The sequence below is a fragment of the Bubalus kerabau genome, chromosome 14, assembly GCF_029407905.1.
Source record: "Bubalus kerabau isolate K-KA32 ecotype Philippines breed swamp buffalo chromosome 14, PCC_UOA_SB_1v2, whole genome shotgun sequence".
Taxonomy (NCBI): Eukaryota; Metazoa; Chordata; class Mammalia; order Artiodactyla; family Bovidae; genus Bubalus; species Bubalus kerabau.
Genome location: NC_073637.1, coordinates 62,422,453 through 62,439,724, shown reverse-complemented (window position 1 = coordinate 62,439,724; position 17,272 = coordinate 62,422,453). Strand labels below are relative to the sequence as shown.

At 41.4% G+C, this 17,272-nt stretch overlaps 1 protein-coding gene across 1 annotated transcript in view; it reads right to left on the bottom strand.

Annotated features, from left to right (window-relative positions):
• DPYS (dihydropyrimidinase) overlaps positions 1–17,272 on the bottom strand; it is a 100,627-nt gene that overhangs the window by 46,904 nt on the left and 36,451 nt on the right. The window contains exons 4-6 of the mRNA XM_055546883.1: positions 15,692–15,881; positions 2,627–2,783; positions 1,673–1,814 (exon numbers count right to left, since the gene is read on the bottom strand). Coding sequence (XP_055402858.1) covers positions 1,673–1,814; positions 2,627–2,783; positions 15,692–15,881 — 489 coding nt within the window. The remainder of the gene's footprint in view (positions 1–1,672; positions 1,815–2,626; positions 2,784–15,691; positions 15,882–17,272) is intronic.

Sequence of the window (17,272 nt, the reverse complement as noted above, 5' to 3'; positions counted from 1 at the left end):
ATACTTTGGCCACCTGATGTGAACTCATTTGAAAAGACCCTGATGCTGGGAAAGACTGAAGGCAGGAGAAGGGGATGACAGAGGATGAGATGGCTGGATGGCATCACTGACTCGATGGACATGGGTTTGGGTGGACTCTGGGAGTTGGTGATGGACAGGGAGGCCTGGCGTGCTGCGGTTCATGGGGTTGCAAAGAGTTGGACATAACTGAGTGACTGAACTAACTAACTAACTAATATGCTTTATATATTATGAAAATCTGCTGTAATGAAGTTACTCGTTGCAGCTAACACAAGTTCAAAATGAAAGGTTAGACTGTTATTATCAAGAAAGTCTAAGCAAAGAGAAAGAGAAGGAAAGCCATCTGGGATGATTAGAGTTAAGGGAGAGGTAAAAGGGGGTGGAAAGGACAAAGGGCAGAAGACAGGGCCGTGGAGATGCTTTGAAGATCCTTACATGTGAATGAATTGTTCAAATATCATCCAAGAAGTAATGCAGGAAATGAAAGGGTTTTAGGGAAGAAAGTAGCATGAGTATACCCTGGTGTTTGAAACTCAGTGGTGGTCCTAGAGTATGGGATAGATTGTAGCAAGCCAGAGAGTGGAGGCAGGGACACCAGCTGTGAGACTACCACAATGGTCCAAACAAGATGTGGGACTCCAAGTAGAATGGTAGAGATGAAGGTGGAAATAAGGAGGCATTTGGAAATAAAATTGACAAGACCTGGTTTTAAAAAAAAAAAAATATTAGAGCTGGCAGTGAGTGGTATATGCAAGGGATTCTGGGTGTAGATGTGATTATTCCTTTTCTTTTCTTTTTTTTTTAATTTTTTTGGCGGTATCATACTTCATGTGGAATCTTTGTTCCCTGACCAGGGATTGAACCCATACCCCCTATATCAGAAGCAAGGAGTCTTAACAACTAGATCACCAAGGAAGTCCAGAGATGTGATTACTACATCATTGAAGGGAGGGGTTCCCTTGAGAAACGGATGAGGATGGCATGACATTGGGGACCTCAGGTCCTACCCAGCAAGTCTTCACTGCTGATCGTTACAACTACACTCGTCAGCCACCTGGATAGGCTCATGTATGAACATTTAGCCATTTGATTATTCTTCATCCTCAGGTAGAAACTTTTAAACTGTGAAATTAAAAGAAAATGTCTGTGCTTTGGATTTATGATTTATGTGACCTCATACAGTAGCTTTTTAACCATAATATTCAAAAGTTCTTTAAAAAGGACATTTATATTTTTATATGAAAAAGGGGTGCAAATGTAATAAAAAACCCTTCATGTCTTTTCAATCATTCCAAGTGTTTATATCAGTGACACATGAGGAACTTGGATTCACAAACATGGAAATCAGATAGAAGGGCTATTACATTTCAAAGTCTTCAAAAACAATCCTCTTGGTACCCGATCTAAACTTATACTCTGATGTCTGCACCATGGCGCAAAGCATCTGCTAAACTATGCAGAGAAGAAAAGTATTTTTTCTTATTATCTGGGGAGATGGCATGGTGGTGGTGATGCGGCAGTATTCCCAGTGGCCACTTCTGCGAAAACAATCCAGAAGCTTCTCATGAAGGCTTCTGGAACTTTGGTCCTAAAATAGACCAGATCCTCACTGAAGAATTCAGCAAAACAAACTGAATTCCGTGACACTCACCACGCCTTTTTCCCATATTATCGACATCCGGTCCTCAACACCATTCACTCCATTGGGAATCTTAGTAAAATCATCCTTCCCAAGAGCTTTCTGGCAGCTGTTGAAAGTACAGTTGTCAGACCCTGTGGTGGTTAGGTCATCGCTGTAAAAGATACACATGAGAGCAGGGTGAGGAGATAGAAAATGCCAGGAGGAAACTACCATACCTTTCTCTGGTCCCCTGACCCCATTCTCAACTGAAACTCAGAAAACCACAATGGAGAATGAGCAGCTTTTCAAGGTTGGAAGGAAGTGGCAAGTGAACTCTTGTACGGTCTATTGCAAAAAGCTCTCTGTTAACTCAGATCTGAGTACCTGTGAATGGGGAATGTCAAATTATCCACGAATGGTGTATTCATCAACAAAAATGATCCTAATGCACCCCCCCATGCCAAAAAGCATCTGTAAATGGTCTGAATGGTCTTTCATGGGGATAACCTGCTCTGAGGGCAGGATTTTGTCTTTTACCTGTGGCTCTTCCCTAGATCATCATCTTTTGTATCTCTACCACAGGCATATCCAGTTCCTGGGTTATATCAGCATGGAAAATACTCAAGAATATTCTGTCTGATAAAAATAGGGCATAAGGAAGAGACCCGGCCCTAAGCAACAAGAGATAGAAAAGACAACAAAAAAAATCAAAGCAGAGGAAAACTTCAGGAAAAATGATCTGATTTCACTGTGGTCGGGAGAGATTTTGACACCACATCATAACGTAATGAAGCCAATACTTTTTGGTCCCCAAGTGCAGGACTCCCCAGGGCCTGTCAGGTCAAGTAGAACAGAAGACTGGGAGGTCAATGGAAGGTCAAGTTGGTATCACACAACCTCCTATACTCAAATCCTTCACATTTTAAGACTTGAAAAACATCTTAATTTGGCAAAACACTTCACAGTCATCTGCTAATTGATTACTTAGCCAACAGATTCATGAGGAAGTCAGGCGTTGAAGGGTCTGGTCGCAGGGGTGGACCCATAACATGATGGGCGGCATGGAGCCATTCTCTATCCCAGTGGTGGGTGCCATCCGTGCCGAGACCTGCTGCGATGGGTTCTCCGTACACCACCTTCCCTGGAAAGTTCAAAGGAAGTGATCAGCACCCCCATTTGCTCTTAAGAGAGCTGATTGACAAACACCTAATATCAGTCTCTCTGTCCTAGCTAAACCATCATGTGCCTTTGTCTTTCACCTCTCCAGTGGCTCTAGATTGAAAACTAAAATCTCCTATTTACTGAGCCTTTACTATGGTCAGTAAAACCTTTACTATGTTAAATGTGCATTGCAGCTTGTGGTAGATGATTGCACCCACTCACCGATACTAGGCTTGGCCTCATGACTTCCTTTGGCCAATTAAATATGAACAGAAGTGCCACGTGCTGCTTCTGGGCAGGAGCTATTAAAGCCACAATGAGTCTTGTCATGAGACCAGTGGAAGCTGCTTCTTCAGGTGTGTCTCAGAATGAAGAGAATATGGAGCAGAGGCAGAGCCAACTGATGATGGATGAATGAAAAACAGATCTCTGCTGCTGTGAGCTATTGATATTTTAGGTTAATTTGTTACGGGAGCATAACCTAGCAAAATCTGGCTGATATATATGCCATTTTAATGTAATCTTCTCAAAAACCCTATCTGGAAAATGCTATTATTATCTCCATTAAAGGAAGAGTCTTGGGCATATATTTAGAGAAAACTAGAATTCAGAAGGATACATGTATTCCCAATGTTCACTGCAGCGACATTAAGGACAGCCAAAGCATAGTAGCGGTATAAGTGTCCACCGGCAAACGAAAGAAGAAAGAAGATGTGGTACATACATACAATGGAACATTACTCAGCCATAGAAAAGAATGAAATTACACCATTTGTAGCAACACGGATGGACCTAGAGATGATCATACTAAGTGAAGTAAACCAGACAGAGAACGACAAATACCATAGGATATTGCTTCTGTGCAGACTCTTAAGAAAAAAGATACAAATGAACTTATTTACAAAACAGAAATAGATACACAGACATAGAAAACTTATGGGTTACCAAAGGAGGGATACATTAGGAGTTTAGGATTAACAAATGCACACTCCCATTGGGTTAGCCAAAAGATTCATTCAGGTTTTTCCTAACAGCTTATGAAAAAACCCGAATGAACCTTTTGGCCAATCCAGTATATATAAAAATTACATAATCACCAGGGACCTACTGTATAACACAGGGAACTATATTTAATATTTTAAAATAACCTAGAAGGGAAAAGAATCTGAAAAAGAATATACATACATACTATATATATGTATGTATGACTAAATTACTTTGCTGTACACTTGAAACTAACACAACATTGTAAATCAACTATATTTCAATAAATAAATAAGTTTTAAAAGGCAAGGCTAAGGCTTGTAGGGTTAAACAACCTCTGTACAGTTAAACTACAACTCAACACAAGTTGGGGGAGGAAGTAGGATCTGAATCCAGGCATTTTCATTCCATCAATCCTAATCTCTGCACTATACTACTCTGATGATAATGACAACGTAGAGCCCAGCCACAAATAGATTGATCATCTTTCCTCACTCTTAAGGTAAAAAAACCTCCTCTAAAAGCTTAACGTTAAATAAAAGAACACTCAGATAATAAAATTGTAGCCAGAAATGCATATTTATAAAATCATGCAAATGAGACTATCAAAAGCACACAATGTTAGAAAAGTTAATAGCGCAGAGTGAATTTAAAATTAAAATCAGGAGCCTATCTCTGATTAGCGTTTGTCAGCACTATAATAGATTCTCTGGCATCCACCTGATCACATCCAAGCTGTCTTGAAGGAGAATACACAGAAGAGAGAGGCTGGCGTCCCAGTTACTTCACTCTGGTTAACCAGATGCCAGACCTTAGTTAAAATCCTGATATATAACTGAAATCAACTGATGTACTCAGAGAGTCCTGACAGTGGATGGCCACCAGATGCCCAAGTCGTGCTGAATTGGAACGTAGCATACTATTATCACACAGATCATTTCTCCCCCAAAAAAGCCATCTTCCTCCAGTGAGCCTAGGAATTTGAAAAACCCTGAAAACAAAGCTGCTTGAAGCCTAACCAACTTTGTGTCTTAACTAACCCAGTATCAAACCACGGTCAATGAAATTTATCCTCGGAGAACTTTCTGTTGTTTAGTCACTAGGTCATGTCTGACTCTTTTGCAACTCCATGGACTATAGCCTGCCAGGCTCCTCTGTACATGGAATTCTCCAGGCAAAAATACTGGAGTGGGTTGCCATTCCCTTCTCCAGGGGATCTTCCTGAACCAGGGATCAAACTCAAATCTCCAGTGTCTCCTGTACTGCACTGCAGGCAGATTCTTTACTGCTGAGCCAGTAGGAAAGCCCCAAACTAAGAGGTAATGCAGTATTTATTGGAGAGATAACAGGACAGACAGGGTATTTTATTTGCAGGTACAAAGAGAACTTCCTAGTCCAAGAGAACTCTTAACGGATAGTTTAGACAATGAGAAACTCAGATACTTGATCTGCAATAACTTTACAAGTTGCCAACTCAGGATTTTTCATGGTGCTTCATCACAGAGGAAAGATTCTTATCACATGTTCTGTTCAATCATTTGGCCCATCAAGGTGGTATGGGAATATAGTTCCAAAAGTTCTACAATTTTAATAGCTCTCTGGAAAAATTAAAAGTGTCAGCATCTACCAGGAGTCTGCCAGGGTTGTTTTGAAACCAGATGACAGGCCATTTCCTTGGAAGGGCTTAGCACCTTTAAAATGTGATATGCCACTTAACAAACTCTCCATTAATAGGGCTATTTTCAACTGACTCCCCATTAAGTATCTTTAAATACTTAAAAAAAGTAAAAATTCCTAATTACTCTTCCCTGTATTTCACAATGGTTCTAAGACACTTTCAAAAGGCTAAACAGCAGGAAAGCAGTGAAAAGAAAACAAGGGGCCTAGGTAATCTATAAAGTGAAAAATTACACTAGATAATTCAGCATAATGTTGGGTTCTGTTATTTGGGGGCCAAAAATAAAGTAGTAATAAAAAATATAACTTATGTATAGCTCTCTGGAGTTTGCAGATGTAGACTGAAGATCATAGACCTTATTTGACCTTCATGGAAACCCAAACACTGGTTTGACAGATAAAGAAACACATTCAGGACTTCGCTGGCTGCCCAGTGGTTAAGGCTTTGCTTTCCAATGCAGGGGGTACAGGTTCGATCCTTGGTCAGGAAGTTAAGATCCCATATGAGTCATGGCCCAAAACCCAAAACATAAAGCAGAAGTAATATTGTAACAAATTTAATAAAGACTTTAAAAATAGACCACATAAAAATTGAAAGAAAAAAAAAATTGACCCCCAATAAGACTAATTCATCCATGACACAGGAGTAAGTGGTACATGAGAATTATAGAACCCTAGTACACTAATAACATACCACACGCAGGCACTATGTTAGTAGGGAGAAGTATTATTTTTCATTTCTTGGTAAAGAGCATATATTTTCAAAAGTCAACCATAAGATCTGTGGACTTGGTTAAGCAATTTTCCAATTTCACTTACTGGTTTGATTTACTATACTTAACAGGTTGGTAATGAAAAGTCTTAGATCTGTTCTCTCTTGATTATATTCGAGACCAGATGGTTTCAACAACCCTTGGGAGATAGTACATCTCCATCACTAATGTCCTCCCACTGCCTCAGCACGCTTCACAGTATGTTGTACCCTGTCTCCCCATGCATGTTCTCTCCTCCTTTCTCCACCCTTTGGCTCAAAACCAACAAAGATTCTGCACTTATGATGCAATCTCCCAGTTGAAGGAGTTCTGCTCTCTGAGAGATTCTTAAGATTTCTAAATAATGAAACATGTCAGATCAACCCAAACTGCCCCCATCCCTGGCCAGACAACACTAATAAAATCACTGTTTATTAAATGCAAGTGAGAAAGCAGATGTTAACATCTTGTCTACATTTGGGAGCTGCATTTAATCAAGTCATGGCATCTTTTAGAAAAGGTTGAAAGATGCAGAAAAGCTGGCATAGGTGCCCAAGAGCGGAAGCATTGGTTACCAAACAGAAGACCAAACACTTCCATGAAAAAAATTTGTCCCAGCTTGAAAGACAGAGTAGAACCTTACTGGACTTCAGATTCAAAACATTACACTTATAAAGAAAAAAAAATAATTGAGAAGGATAATACATAGAAGGGGCATAATAAAGTAGATCACACAGATTTAGATTCAAATTCTGATTTTCTTCATTTTAGTTGGTGACCTTGTGCAAGATGAGTCATTGCTCTTGGTCTCAGTTTTGCTCATCTGCAAAATGGGATTGTAGTGTCCCTTTAGTGTGGCAGTTTGGTGAGGATCAAATAAATTAACATATACGAAAGTACTTGGCATCTTCCTGGGATCCTGGAATCACTTCATGTTATGAGCTGAACTGTGTGCCTTGTCAAAATCCACATGTTAAAGTCCTAACCCCCAGTATCTCAGAATGTGACTGTATTTGGAGATAACGATGCTTTAAAGAGCTAATTAGGTTAAAATGAGGTCATTAGAAGCGAGCACTCATTTAATAAGACTGGGGTTTTTGTGAGAAGAGGAAATATGGACACAGACACACACTGAGGGAACCCAACGTGAAGACACAGCGAAGAGGCAAGCATTACAAGCCGAGGAGAGAGGTCTAGAACATCCTTCCTTCAGTGGCCACAGAAAGGACTGACATCGCCAAGCCACAGGTCTTAAACTTCTAGCCCCCAGAATGGTAAGGAAATTAATTTCTGTTGTTTAAGCCACTCAGTCTGTGGCACTTTATTGCAGCAGCAAACATTAGTTTTCTTATGGTCAATTCTCTCTCTCTCCTTTTTTTTTTTTTTTTTTTTTTAGTGTTTTAAACTGGGCAGTCTTGAATTGGTTTGCAATTAGACATAAGGTAAATCACCATGTTCTAAATTTAAAGGACAAGGAGGGTTCAGATGTTCATGCTCAGGAAATGAAGTCTGAGATTCAAATCCATCTTGACTCAGGCATACATCCATCTTTTCTTAGGAAAAGCACCAGTTACCAAGCATCAGCTCATTGTACTTGTGTAAGTGAGATTTGGTTCACTCTGCTGCTGCTGCTGCTAAGTCGCTTCAGTTGTGTCCGACTCTATGTGACCCCATAGATGGCTGCCCACCACGCTCCCCTGTCCTTGGGATTCTCCAGGCAAGAACACTGGAGTGGGTTGCCATTTCCTTCTCCAATGCATGAAAGTGAAAAGTGAAAGTGAAGTTGCTCAGTCGTGTCCGACTCTTAGCAATCCCATAGACTGCAGCCCACCAGGCTTCTCCGCCCATGGGTTTTTCCAGGCAAGAGTACTGGAGTGGGCTGCCATTGCCTTCTGCAGTGGTTTACTCTACTCAGCACCAAAAAGCAGGGGGCAGCATGAACACACAGGCACAGAGAGGCCTCTGTGTGGCCCTTTCTCCCCCTTAGTCCCCAACACAAGAGGACTATGTGAGGAAAGGAAGGTAGAGTTTAAATAAAATGGAAAATAGGACATCTAAATCTTCCTGGAAGAGAAGTTTGTATTTTACAGCAATAAGCCTGAAAAATAAAGCTTTCTACAAATGTCACACCAAAATCAAATCAAACGAACAACAAAAAAAACTCAACCATAATGTAGCCCAGTTCATTGTAAGCTGCTTGAGAATCAAAATTATCTTAATCATCTTTGCAAATTCAATGCCAAGAGCAGTGTCAAGCATATATTAGGCATCCAATAACTTTATTTTTTATGAAGTATAAACAAAACATTTTATTAAAAAGTTCAAGTGAGAGTCATATTTATACCTGAAAGACATGAATATGGATGTAAAACAGAATTATGCTTTATTAAGACAAATTGAAACAAGTTATATAGAGAAATTAGTATTAAAAATTTCAATCTTTAATTGGTAAACAAATTATAACAGATATACACCAAAGAGAGCATCAAGTAAGTTGCAGAGAGAAATCACCGGCATTCTAAGCAAAGCACCAGAAAAATCCTGAATTCATGTGCATCCATGTTCTACTGGTAGGTGGGAAGGAGAGGTGAGCAATAATTTTTAAATACTATTAATAATCCCATTTGTCAATATGTGGCAAAAAAAGGAACATGGATAACCAAAGCTACTTAAACCAACGTAAAAAGTACCTCTGTCACTGAAGCACATGACATACACAGACGCACATACCATTTAGACAAAGAGTGAACAGTGAGTGAAAGAGATCTGAGAGTAGGCAGATGGGAACTCCTAGACGAGGTACGATTTCAGCTGGTTCACCCAACTTTTTACTGGAGGTATGGAACAACAGAGGGGGAATTCTACTTCTGGAAGAAACACACTCTAGGGGCAGCCTTCTGACCCCCTTGCCTCATTTTTGCACGAGTGGATGGGAACTAGCCTAGATCTAGTTGCTCAGCTTGGATTAACTGAGACTTGAAATAAACACGAAATTGAAATTCCTTGCAAACTGTCAAAGGCAAGTCAAGCTTTCAATGGCGTGCAGGGGAAGCTTTATTCTTTTTCCTATAACCTGCTTTTCACGTTTTATTGCAGGTGCTGAACCCTAAAAGGAAATATCAAGGTATGAACAAAGGGAAACGGCAGGCTTTGAATGAAAGTTGATTCACTGAACATGTATTCCCCTCTCTTCCTTTCCAGCTCACATCAAACGCTGGTGAAGATGTACAACAGATGAACAAAATACAGGGCTGTGCTGAGAACAAAGGAGGGACCATGGCTCACCAGAGGTTATGACAGACTGTAGGAAGACAGAAAGCAGACGGATTGCAGTGCTTATAACGGGAAGTAGTGGCAGCAACAGCCTGAGCTCAAAGGGGCAGAAGGGTCATGACAGACATTCTTCCTGGGGTGGGGAGGGCAGTGAGCGTGGGGAAGGGGATGAGATGGGGCAGTTGGCCCCCGACCCCACCTCTGCCCAAGGAACTAAGCTTCCTGAGGTGGTGCTGATGCTACAGAGTGAAGCCCCAACACCTGAAACCAAAGCTCACCAGTGACCATGCCCCATTTACACTCACTAAGCCCATAGTCTCATTGCCGGTGCTCTCAACTGGGGGCAGAGTTTGCCCAACAGTGGAGGAAGTCCACACCAGCTCCCTGCTCAACCACCTGCAGCGTCCGGTCATAACACGGACAGCCCAGGATCACCAGACACTTGAAAAAACAAACAACATAAAAAGATGGGCCAAGATGTTTAAAAAAATACCACACACACACACTGAAAAATTGACTCAGTAAGAAACAGAGATAATCCAGGAAAAAGTGTTAAGTGCTCAGTCTTGTCCAGCTCTTAGTGACTCCATGACCTGTAGCCCGCCAGGCTCCTCTGTCCATGGGATTCTCTAGGCAAGAATACTGGAGTGGGTTGCCATGCCCTTCTCTGGGGGTCTTTCCGACCCAGGGATCGAACCCATGTCTCTCACGTCTCCAGCCCTGGCAGGTGGCTCCTTTACCACTAGCGCCACCTGGGAAGCCCAGTTATAGAGCCAACTACAAACGCTGGAACTCCCGTCCTCGTAAAGATAATAACGGAACTGACAAAAGTCAGGAGGAGACAGAGAGGGTAATACCGGGACTCTCAGTTTCTTTTCAACCTACTAGATAATAAGGAGATCCCACACAAAAAATTAGCCAAAACACATAAATTTAAGTAACAGTATTTGAAGTGACATTTACTACTAACAAAACTCAGGAGGGTTAGATTTATGTAAGTTAGACTGCTCTTTTTTCACCACTTAGAATCAAGTTATACTGTCAAAAATTAAGTCACTACTTACAAACTTAGGGCTTAGGATTTTGGAGGAAACCAAAAACAACAAAAAATAGATATGGTTAAAAAATTCTAGTTCCAAGACTGAGCTGAGAGAGAGAATGCTTACTTCTTACTTAATACAGTCTTCATCATTTCTATTTCTGGCATTTTTTTTTTCTTTTAACAATGATAAATAACAGAATGCTAGTAACATTTTAAATATGTTTCTAAAAAATGTAAGGCCAATAAGCAAAACCAATCAAATATAAACTTGACATCTGCATTTCCCAACACTGTAACCAATTTCTTCTTGAACAGAGTAAAGAGTAATTAAAAATGTGGACTTAGGGTTGAACAGACTTGAATCCCAGCTTTAGCACTTACTAGTAAAGTGAACTTGGGCTTAATTTACCAAACTTTCCCACTCCTCAATTTCATCAATCACAAAACAGTGAAAAAATTTTGCCTGAAGCATTGTTATGACAATTTGAAAAGATAACGTATGTTAGAGTGTATTAATGAGATAACATATACTAAAACTTGAAACAAGATATATTGAAATATGTGCCAAGTGCATATTAAGCGCTCAACAAACAAAGTTGGTTGTTATAATCGTTCACCCTCAGGTTGCTATCTTCTGGGTATATAGCTGGCAACATAACAATAAAATCCAACATAATGAGAGTGTTGTATTTCTAGGCAACTACAATAGAGACGATTAATAACTGGATCTCTTTTGTGCCTCCGGGAGCAATGATTCTCACATTTAATATGCATATGAATCACCTGGGGTTCTAGTTATAAGGGCACATTCCAACTCAGTGCATCTGGCACGAGGTCCAAGGATCTGCATCTCTAACGAGCTCTCAGGGGATGTCAATGCTGTGTTCCAGGGACCACACCCTGAGTGGCAAGGCCCTGGATGACAGAATGGGCTGGCAAAAGGATTTACTGATAGGAAATCTTCATATTACAAATCTGTAAGGCTGAATCATTCCTTTTTTAAGCAAGACAATGATGAATAGATGTGTATTGCCCTTTTACATTCAGAAATTATGTGAGATAATGAGGACGGAGTAAATGAATCTACTGAAAAAGGCCACTGTGCCCACCAGCTCTTGTCACTCTGTACTCCCCATGGACCTGCCCTCGGATTGGCTGACGCGGTCACCATGTGAATGGCGTGACACTGCTTGGTCACCTGTGAGAGGTTACATGCCAGCGATGGAATAATCTCTCATGCTAGTTTATTCTGGACCTCTACTGCCCCTAACAATTGCACGTTGGAATACCTTCACAAGTGTTATTACAGTACGTCTGACTCAACTAGAGCATTTGGGTTGAGATTTTAAGTATTTCATACTTATAACCACCTTGCAAAGGGATTTAGCAATGTCCAAAAAGCATTTGAACTAGCAGTCCCGTTTCTAGTGAGGCTACCCTGTGGTGGAAGATAGAATAATGATGCCCCAAAGATGTCCGTGACCTAATCTCTACCGCCTGTGAGTATGTTACGTACATGGCAGAGAGACTTCAAAGATCTTAAAGATCTTCAGATAGGGAGAGTATCCTGGATTAAACAGGTGGATTCAATATAATCCAAGGATCCTTAAAGAGAGATCAGAACAAAGGAATGTTCTCCACCCACAACAGCTGGCTGTGAAGAAGAGGAAGGAAGATAGGAACCAAGAAATGTAGGGGGTCTCTAGAAGCTAGAGAAGGAAGGGCATCCCCCTGGAGCCTCCAGAAGGAACACAGCCCTCTGACACCTTGGTTTCAGCCCAGTGTTACCTATTTCAGACTTCCACCCTCCAGAACTATATGACAATAAATTTATACCGTTGTAAGCTATTACACTTGCTATTATGTGTTACAGCAGTAACAGAAGACTACTATTCCTTCCACATATAGAAATAACATATGCATAAGGCCATCACTGTGGATTTATCTGTAACAGCTGAAAATCGGAAACAACTCAAATATCCATCATTAGAGACTAGTTGAAAAATATAGTGGCATGCTTTGCACCTGTAAAAAAGAATGAAGAAGCTCTCCATATCTAACATGAGCTGACCTTTAGGACATATTTTCAAACAGGAAAAAATAAGATAGAGAACACTGTGTATTTTACCTTTCAAGTAGGAGAGAAAGAAAAATAAGACACATATGTTCTTAAAAAAAAAACAAAACACTGCAAGGGTAGCCCAGAAATAAATTAATGAAATAATTAACTATGGGATGTGGGATGAAGCAGCTAGGAAGGAAGCAAGGCATCTCTGAGACTACATCTTTTAATGTATCACTTTGACTTTTGGACCAGGTAAATGTTTTACACATTCAAAATATAAAATTATATTTAAAGTAATATTAAGATATTCATAATTAATTTTAATAATTTTCTACCTATGATTTACATTCTAAAATCTTTCCTAGACTTATTCTGCGGCTCATGGAATTCTATCCCAAATCAAAATACTCAGGATCCAGAAACTGTTTCCTGACAGAACAGTCAAAATCATAGATTGCTTGTGGGTGAAGATTGACCATTTCTGCTGATTTTGCTGTTTCTTAAATCATATTCTTACATTACAGACCTCACTGACAAGCTATAGGACCTGGTACATCACTTACCAGAAAATAGAGAAAACCAATTTCATAGCGCTAGCAACAGCGCCACCTGGTGGCAAAATCTAAAGCTATAACGATTAATAACATTGAAGTAAAGGTTCTTTTTGAAGTGCTGTGTTCTTTAATACTGAAATTACATATGGCAGAAAAAAGCAACCAGAAATGGCTGGTACTAAGATCTTCTTTTCTTATGAATACAGTATTTATTTTGTCTTCCTTCTTTCAAGCCCTGAGCCAACCATCTTCCCCAGGCTGCCTGGAGAAGTACAGGAAAAGGAGACACGGGAGAAAGAACTATGGGAGGTGGAAATGGCTCCTTCACATGGCGAAGAGGATGACAGAGGCCCCCATCAGGCAAAAAGAGCCCCATGGCCTCAGGGCAAAGCCCAGAATGGCGTAGAAGAGCTGCTGCTCTAGAGAAGGGTTCCTCCCATAACCAATGATGAGGCCCCCAAAGGAAAGTAGAAAGTGTTAGTTGCTCAGTTGTGTCCGACTCTTTGCAACCCTATGGACTGCAGCCCACTGGGCTCCTCTATCCATAGAATTCTCCAGGCAAGAATACTGGAGTGGGTTCCTATTCCCTTCTCCAGGGGATCTTCCTGACCTAGGGATCGAACCAGGGTCTCCTGCATTACAAGCAGATTCTTTACCATCTGAGCCCCCCAGGGAAGCCTGAGACTCCCAAACACAGTCCTAATTCCAGTCCTGGAGCCAGCCACCCCTACTGTGGCAGCCCCAGCTGCAATGAACTTGACCACTGTGTCAATGTCCCTTGAAATGGCACTGGTCTGGAACTGTGGCTAGGAATAAGTGAAGTGGTCCGGGAACATGGGGCTGCCGAGCTACTGTGGCCTTCAGCTGTCAGTGTCGCCAGTCTTTTTAGCACCCCTGCAGACAGTGACCGGCTCAATAGTGAAGAGGTTCTCCTGATCAAGGAGGGCATGCCTGCGTGACAAGTCGCTTTAGTTGTGTCCGACTCTTTGCAAGCTTATGGACTGTAGCCACAAGGCTCCTCTCTCCACATCCACGGGATTCTCCAGGTAAGAATCCTGGAGCGGGTTGCCATTTCCTCCTCCAGGGAATCTTCCCGACCCAGGGATTGAACCCCTGTCTCCTGTGTCTCCTGCACTAGCAAGTGGGTTCTTTACCACTGGTGCTACCTGGGAAGCTGATCAGGGAGGGAGTGGAGACAAACTTGGCACAAGTGTACATTTTCAGGGAATGAAGGGCTGTTTCAGGAGAGCTGCTCCCAGTGCAGAGAAGACAGAGCTGGTAGTCAGATCTTATCAACTCCTGTGTGAAACTGAGGTTACTCTTAATTTGATATATTGCATTTAAAAGTGCATTTAGCTTGCCCAAAATTCTTAGTGAAATTCAAGCAGCAAGAAGTAATGTTGGCAAAATTTATCCTAGTGTCAATTATGGATATGCCAAGTCTATTTTCATGGTTTTAAAAATCTACATTATAAAAATGCAGCCAGGATGAATTATACAATTCTTTCTGGTTATCTGGTTTCCTAAAAGTGAGAGAAACCATAACCATCTCCCAGGAGTGTCTAAAGTGTTGAATAAAATATATCTTATTTGTTTTTCATCCTTCCTTTCCCGGTACTGGCCAATGAATGAAATTATTTCCTTCCTTAAGTCTTACCAAAAGCAGATTAATGATTACATAAGACCTGGGTTTGATTCCTGGGTCGGGAAGATCCTCTAGAGAAGGAAATGGCTACCCACTCCAGTATTCTTGCCTGGAGAATCCCATGGACAGAGGAGCCTGAACGGCTACAGTCCACGGGACCACAAGAGTTGGACACGATTACAACTAAACCACCACCACCACATATTAAATTATAGAAGTGAGGCAATTAAACAATTTGGAGTAAAAATACCTTTGTATTAAAAATCTTAAAATAATTATCATAAAAACACTATCTGGATGATTATTTCCATTGTGCCAATGCCCAAGTTGCTATGAGACAGATTAATTTGGTTCAAAAGAAATGTGTTGAGCACCTACTATGTGCCTTGCATGACCCTGATTCAGGTATTGGAAGTGTTAATGGAGGTGCCTAAGAGACAGGAAAGCTTCTTTGAAGTTCACTAGAGAACTGCTCTGACTCTCTGCAACCCTATAAGCTGTAGCCCACCAGGCTCCTCTGTCCATGGGATTCTCCAGGCAAGAATACTGGATTGGGTGGCCATGTCCTCCTCCAGGGGATCTTCCCAGCCCAGTGATGGCACCCACATCTCTTATGTCTCCTGCATTGGCAGGTGGGTTCTTTAGCACTAGTGCCACCTGGAAAGCCCTAGAGAACTGGTGGTTAGTGGTGTGAAGGTTGGAGCTTGTGACTGAAGGAGGGCAAAAACAGACAGACCTGTGCAAGACTGGGAGAAAACAGAAAGGATGCTAATAAAAAGGCAGGAAGAAAAATTATGGAAATGCAAGGACAGCTTTCTCATAGGGGTTGCCATTGTTTCACCTTACTCTTCAGCTAATAGTATTGAGTCGTAAGGAGGGTACAGTTCAGGAATTACCATCTCTCCGGGCATCCGCCACCACCTTTGCCGCAGACTTGCTCATCACGTGCACGACGTAGAGAGGGCAGTTCACGGCGCTGGCTATGGTGATGGCCCTCAGCGTGGCTTCTGCCTCCACCGCTTCTGGACGGCTCAGCTCATGGCCCTCGGGACCTGTTATCCCCAATGCCAACATCTTCTTTGCTCCCTGAAAAGGCAGCAGGAACATACATGGGAGAAAGCTTTGCTAATGACAAATTCCATCGTTATGTGAAATAAATACACTGCCAGCTTTTTATTTTAGATCTGTTTGGCATAAGTGTGTGTGAACGTGTGTGTATACACTGTGTGTTTTTGGTAAAAAATAATCTACGACTCTGATTTGTTACTGTTTAGTCGCTAAGTTGTGTCTGACTCTTTGTGACCCCATGGACTGTAGCCCGCCAGGCTCCTCTGTTCATGAGATTTCCCAGGCAAGAATGCTAAAGTGGGTTGCCATTTCCTTCTCCAGGGGATCTTCCCGACCAAGGGATAGAACACATGTTTCCTGCTTGGCAAGTGGGCTCTTTACTGAGCCATCTGGGAACCCCAGTACTCTGATAGCATGTTGTTAACTTTTCATATACATATTTCACAATTAAATTATTTTGATTGGAAAGGTGAAGAAGATATGAGGTCTGTTCTAATCACAGTCTTGGAAAAGACCCAGGAATCGAACAGGGGTCTCCTGCATTCCAGGTGGATTCTTTACCAGCTGAGCTACCAGCGAAGCCCCTTTGAAAAGAAGTAGTGTCCGTATTTAAGACATTGGTTCAGAACAAACAAAACAAAGTATTCCAGTTCCCCATATTAGATTCTTGATGAAATGACTCATGCTATTATGTAGTTAGTTCTGTTCTTTACCAATTCATACTCTTCACTGCCTTCTCCTCTAACCCACAGAATGATATTAGATCAGTATTTCTCCTCTCCAAAAGTGTTATTTTCTCCTTACAAGAAAGGCAGGAAGTCAAGACAGAGTGTCCAAACTATGTGCCCGGTGTCATACAGCTAGGACGTGGAAGAGTCCAGTTTACACCCCGGTCTGTTTGAGCTTACAGCTCATGCTTTCCTCGTATCATTCCCCCCACCTTCTGGCCATGTGACCGCCCTCTCACAGACTTTAATGGGAACTGAGCCCAGGGAGAGAGAAAGATCAACCAATAGAAAGGATAAGAGACAGCTCTTTAAATCTTACAGATGGTGTACCCTTCAGGCATTAATGATGGAGCTAATATGAGAAATAAATACCATCTAGATTCCTCCAGAGCACATTTTAATACCCAATTTCTGAAAAGAGTGGGGCTTAAAACAGCTACCTAATGCTCTGCCTAAGTCATCAGATTACACTGATGCCCACACTTTGGCATTCTGAACCAGCAGCTTGAGCATAATTTAAATAAAAAAAAAAAGTGCTGGGGACACAAAGAAAAATATCTGTGCTTTTAGAATGAACCTTGTTTGAGATCTAATGGCTGCTCTGAAAAAGGGAACTCCTCCTTCCAGCGCATATACCACCTGCAAAAAACTCAGCAAGGACAGCAAGTAAATGGAGTCAAG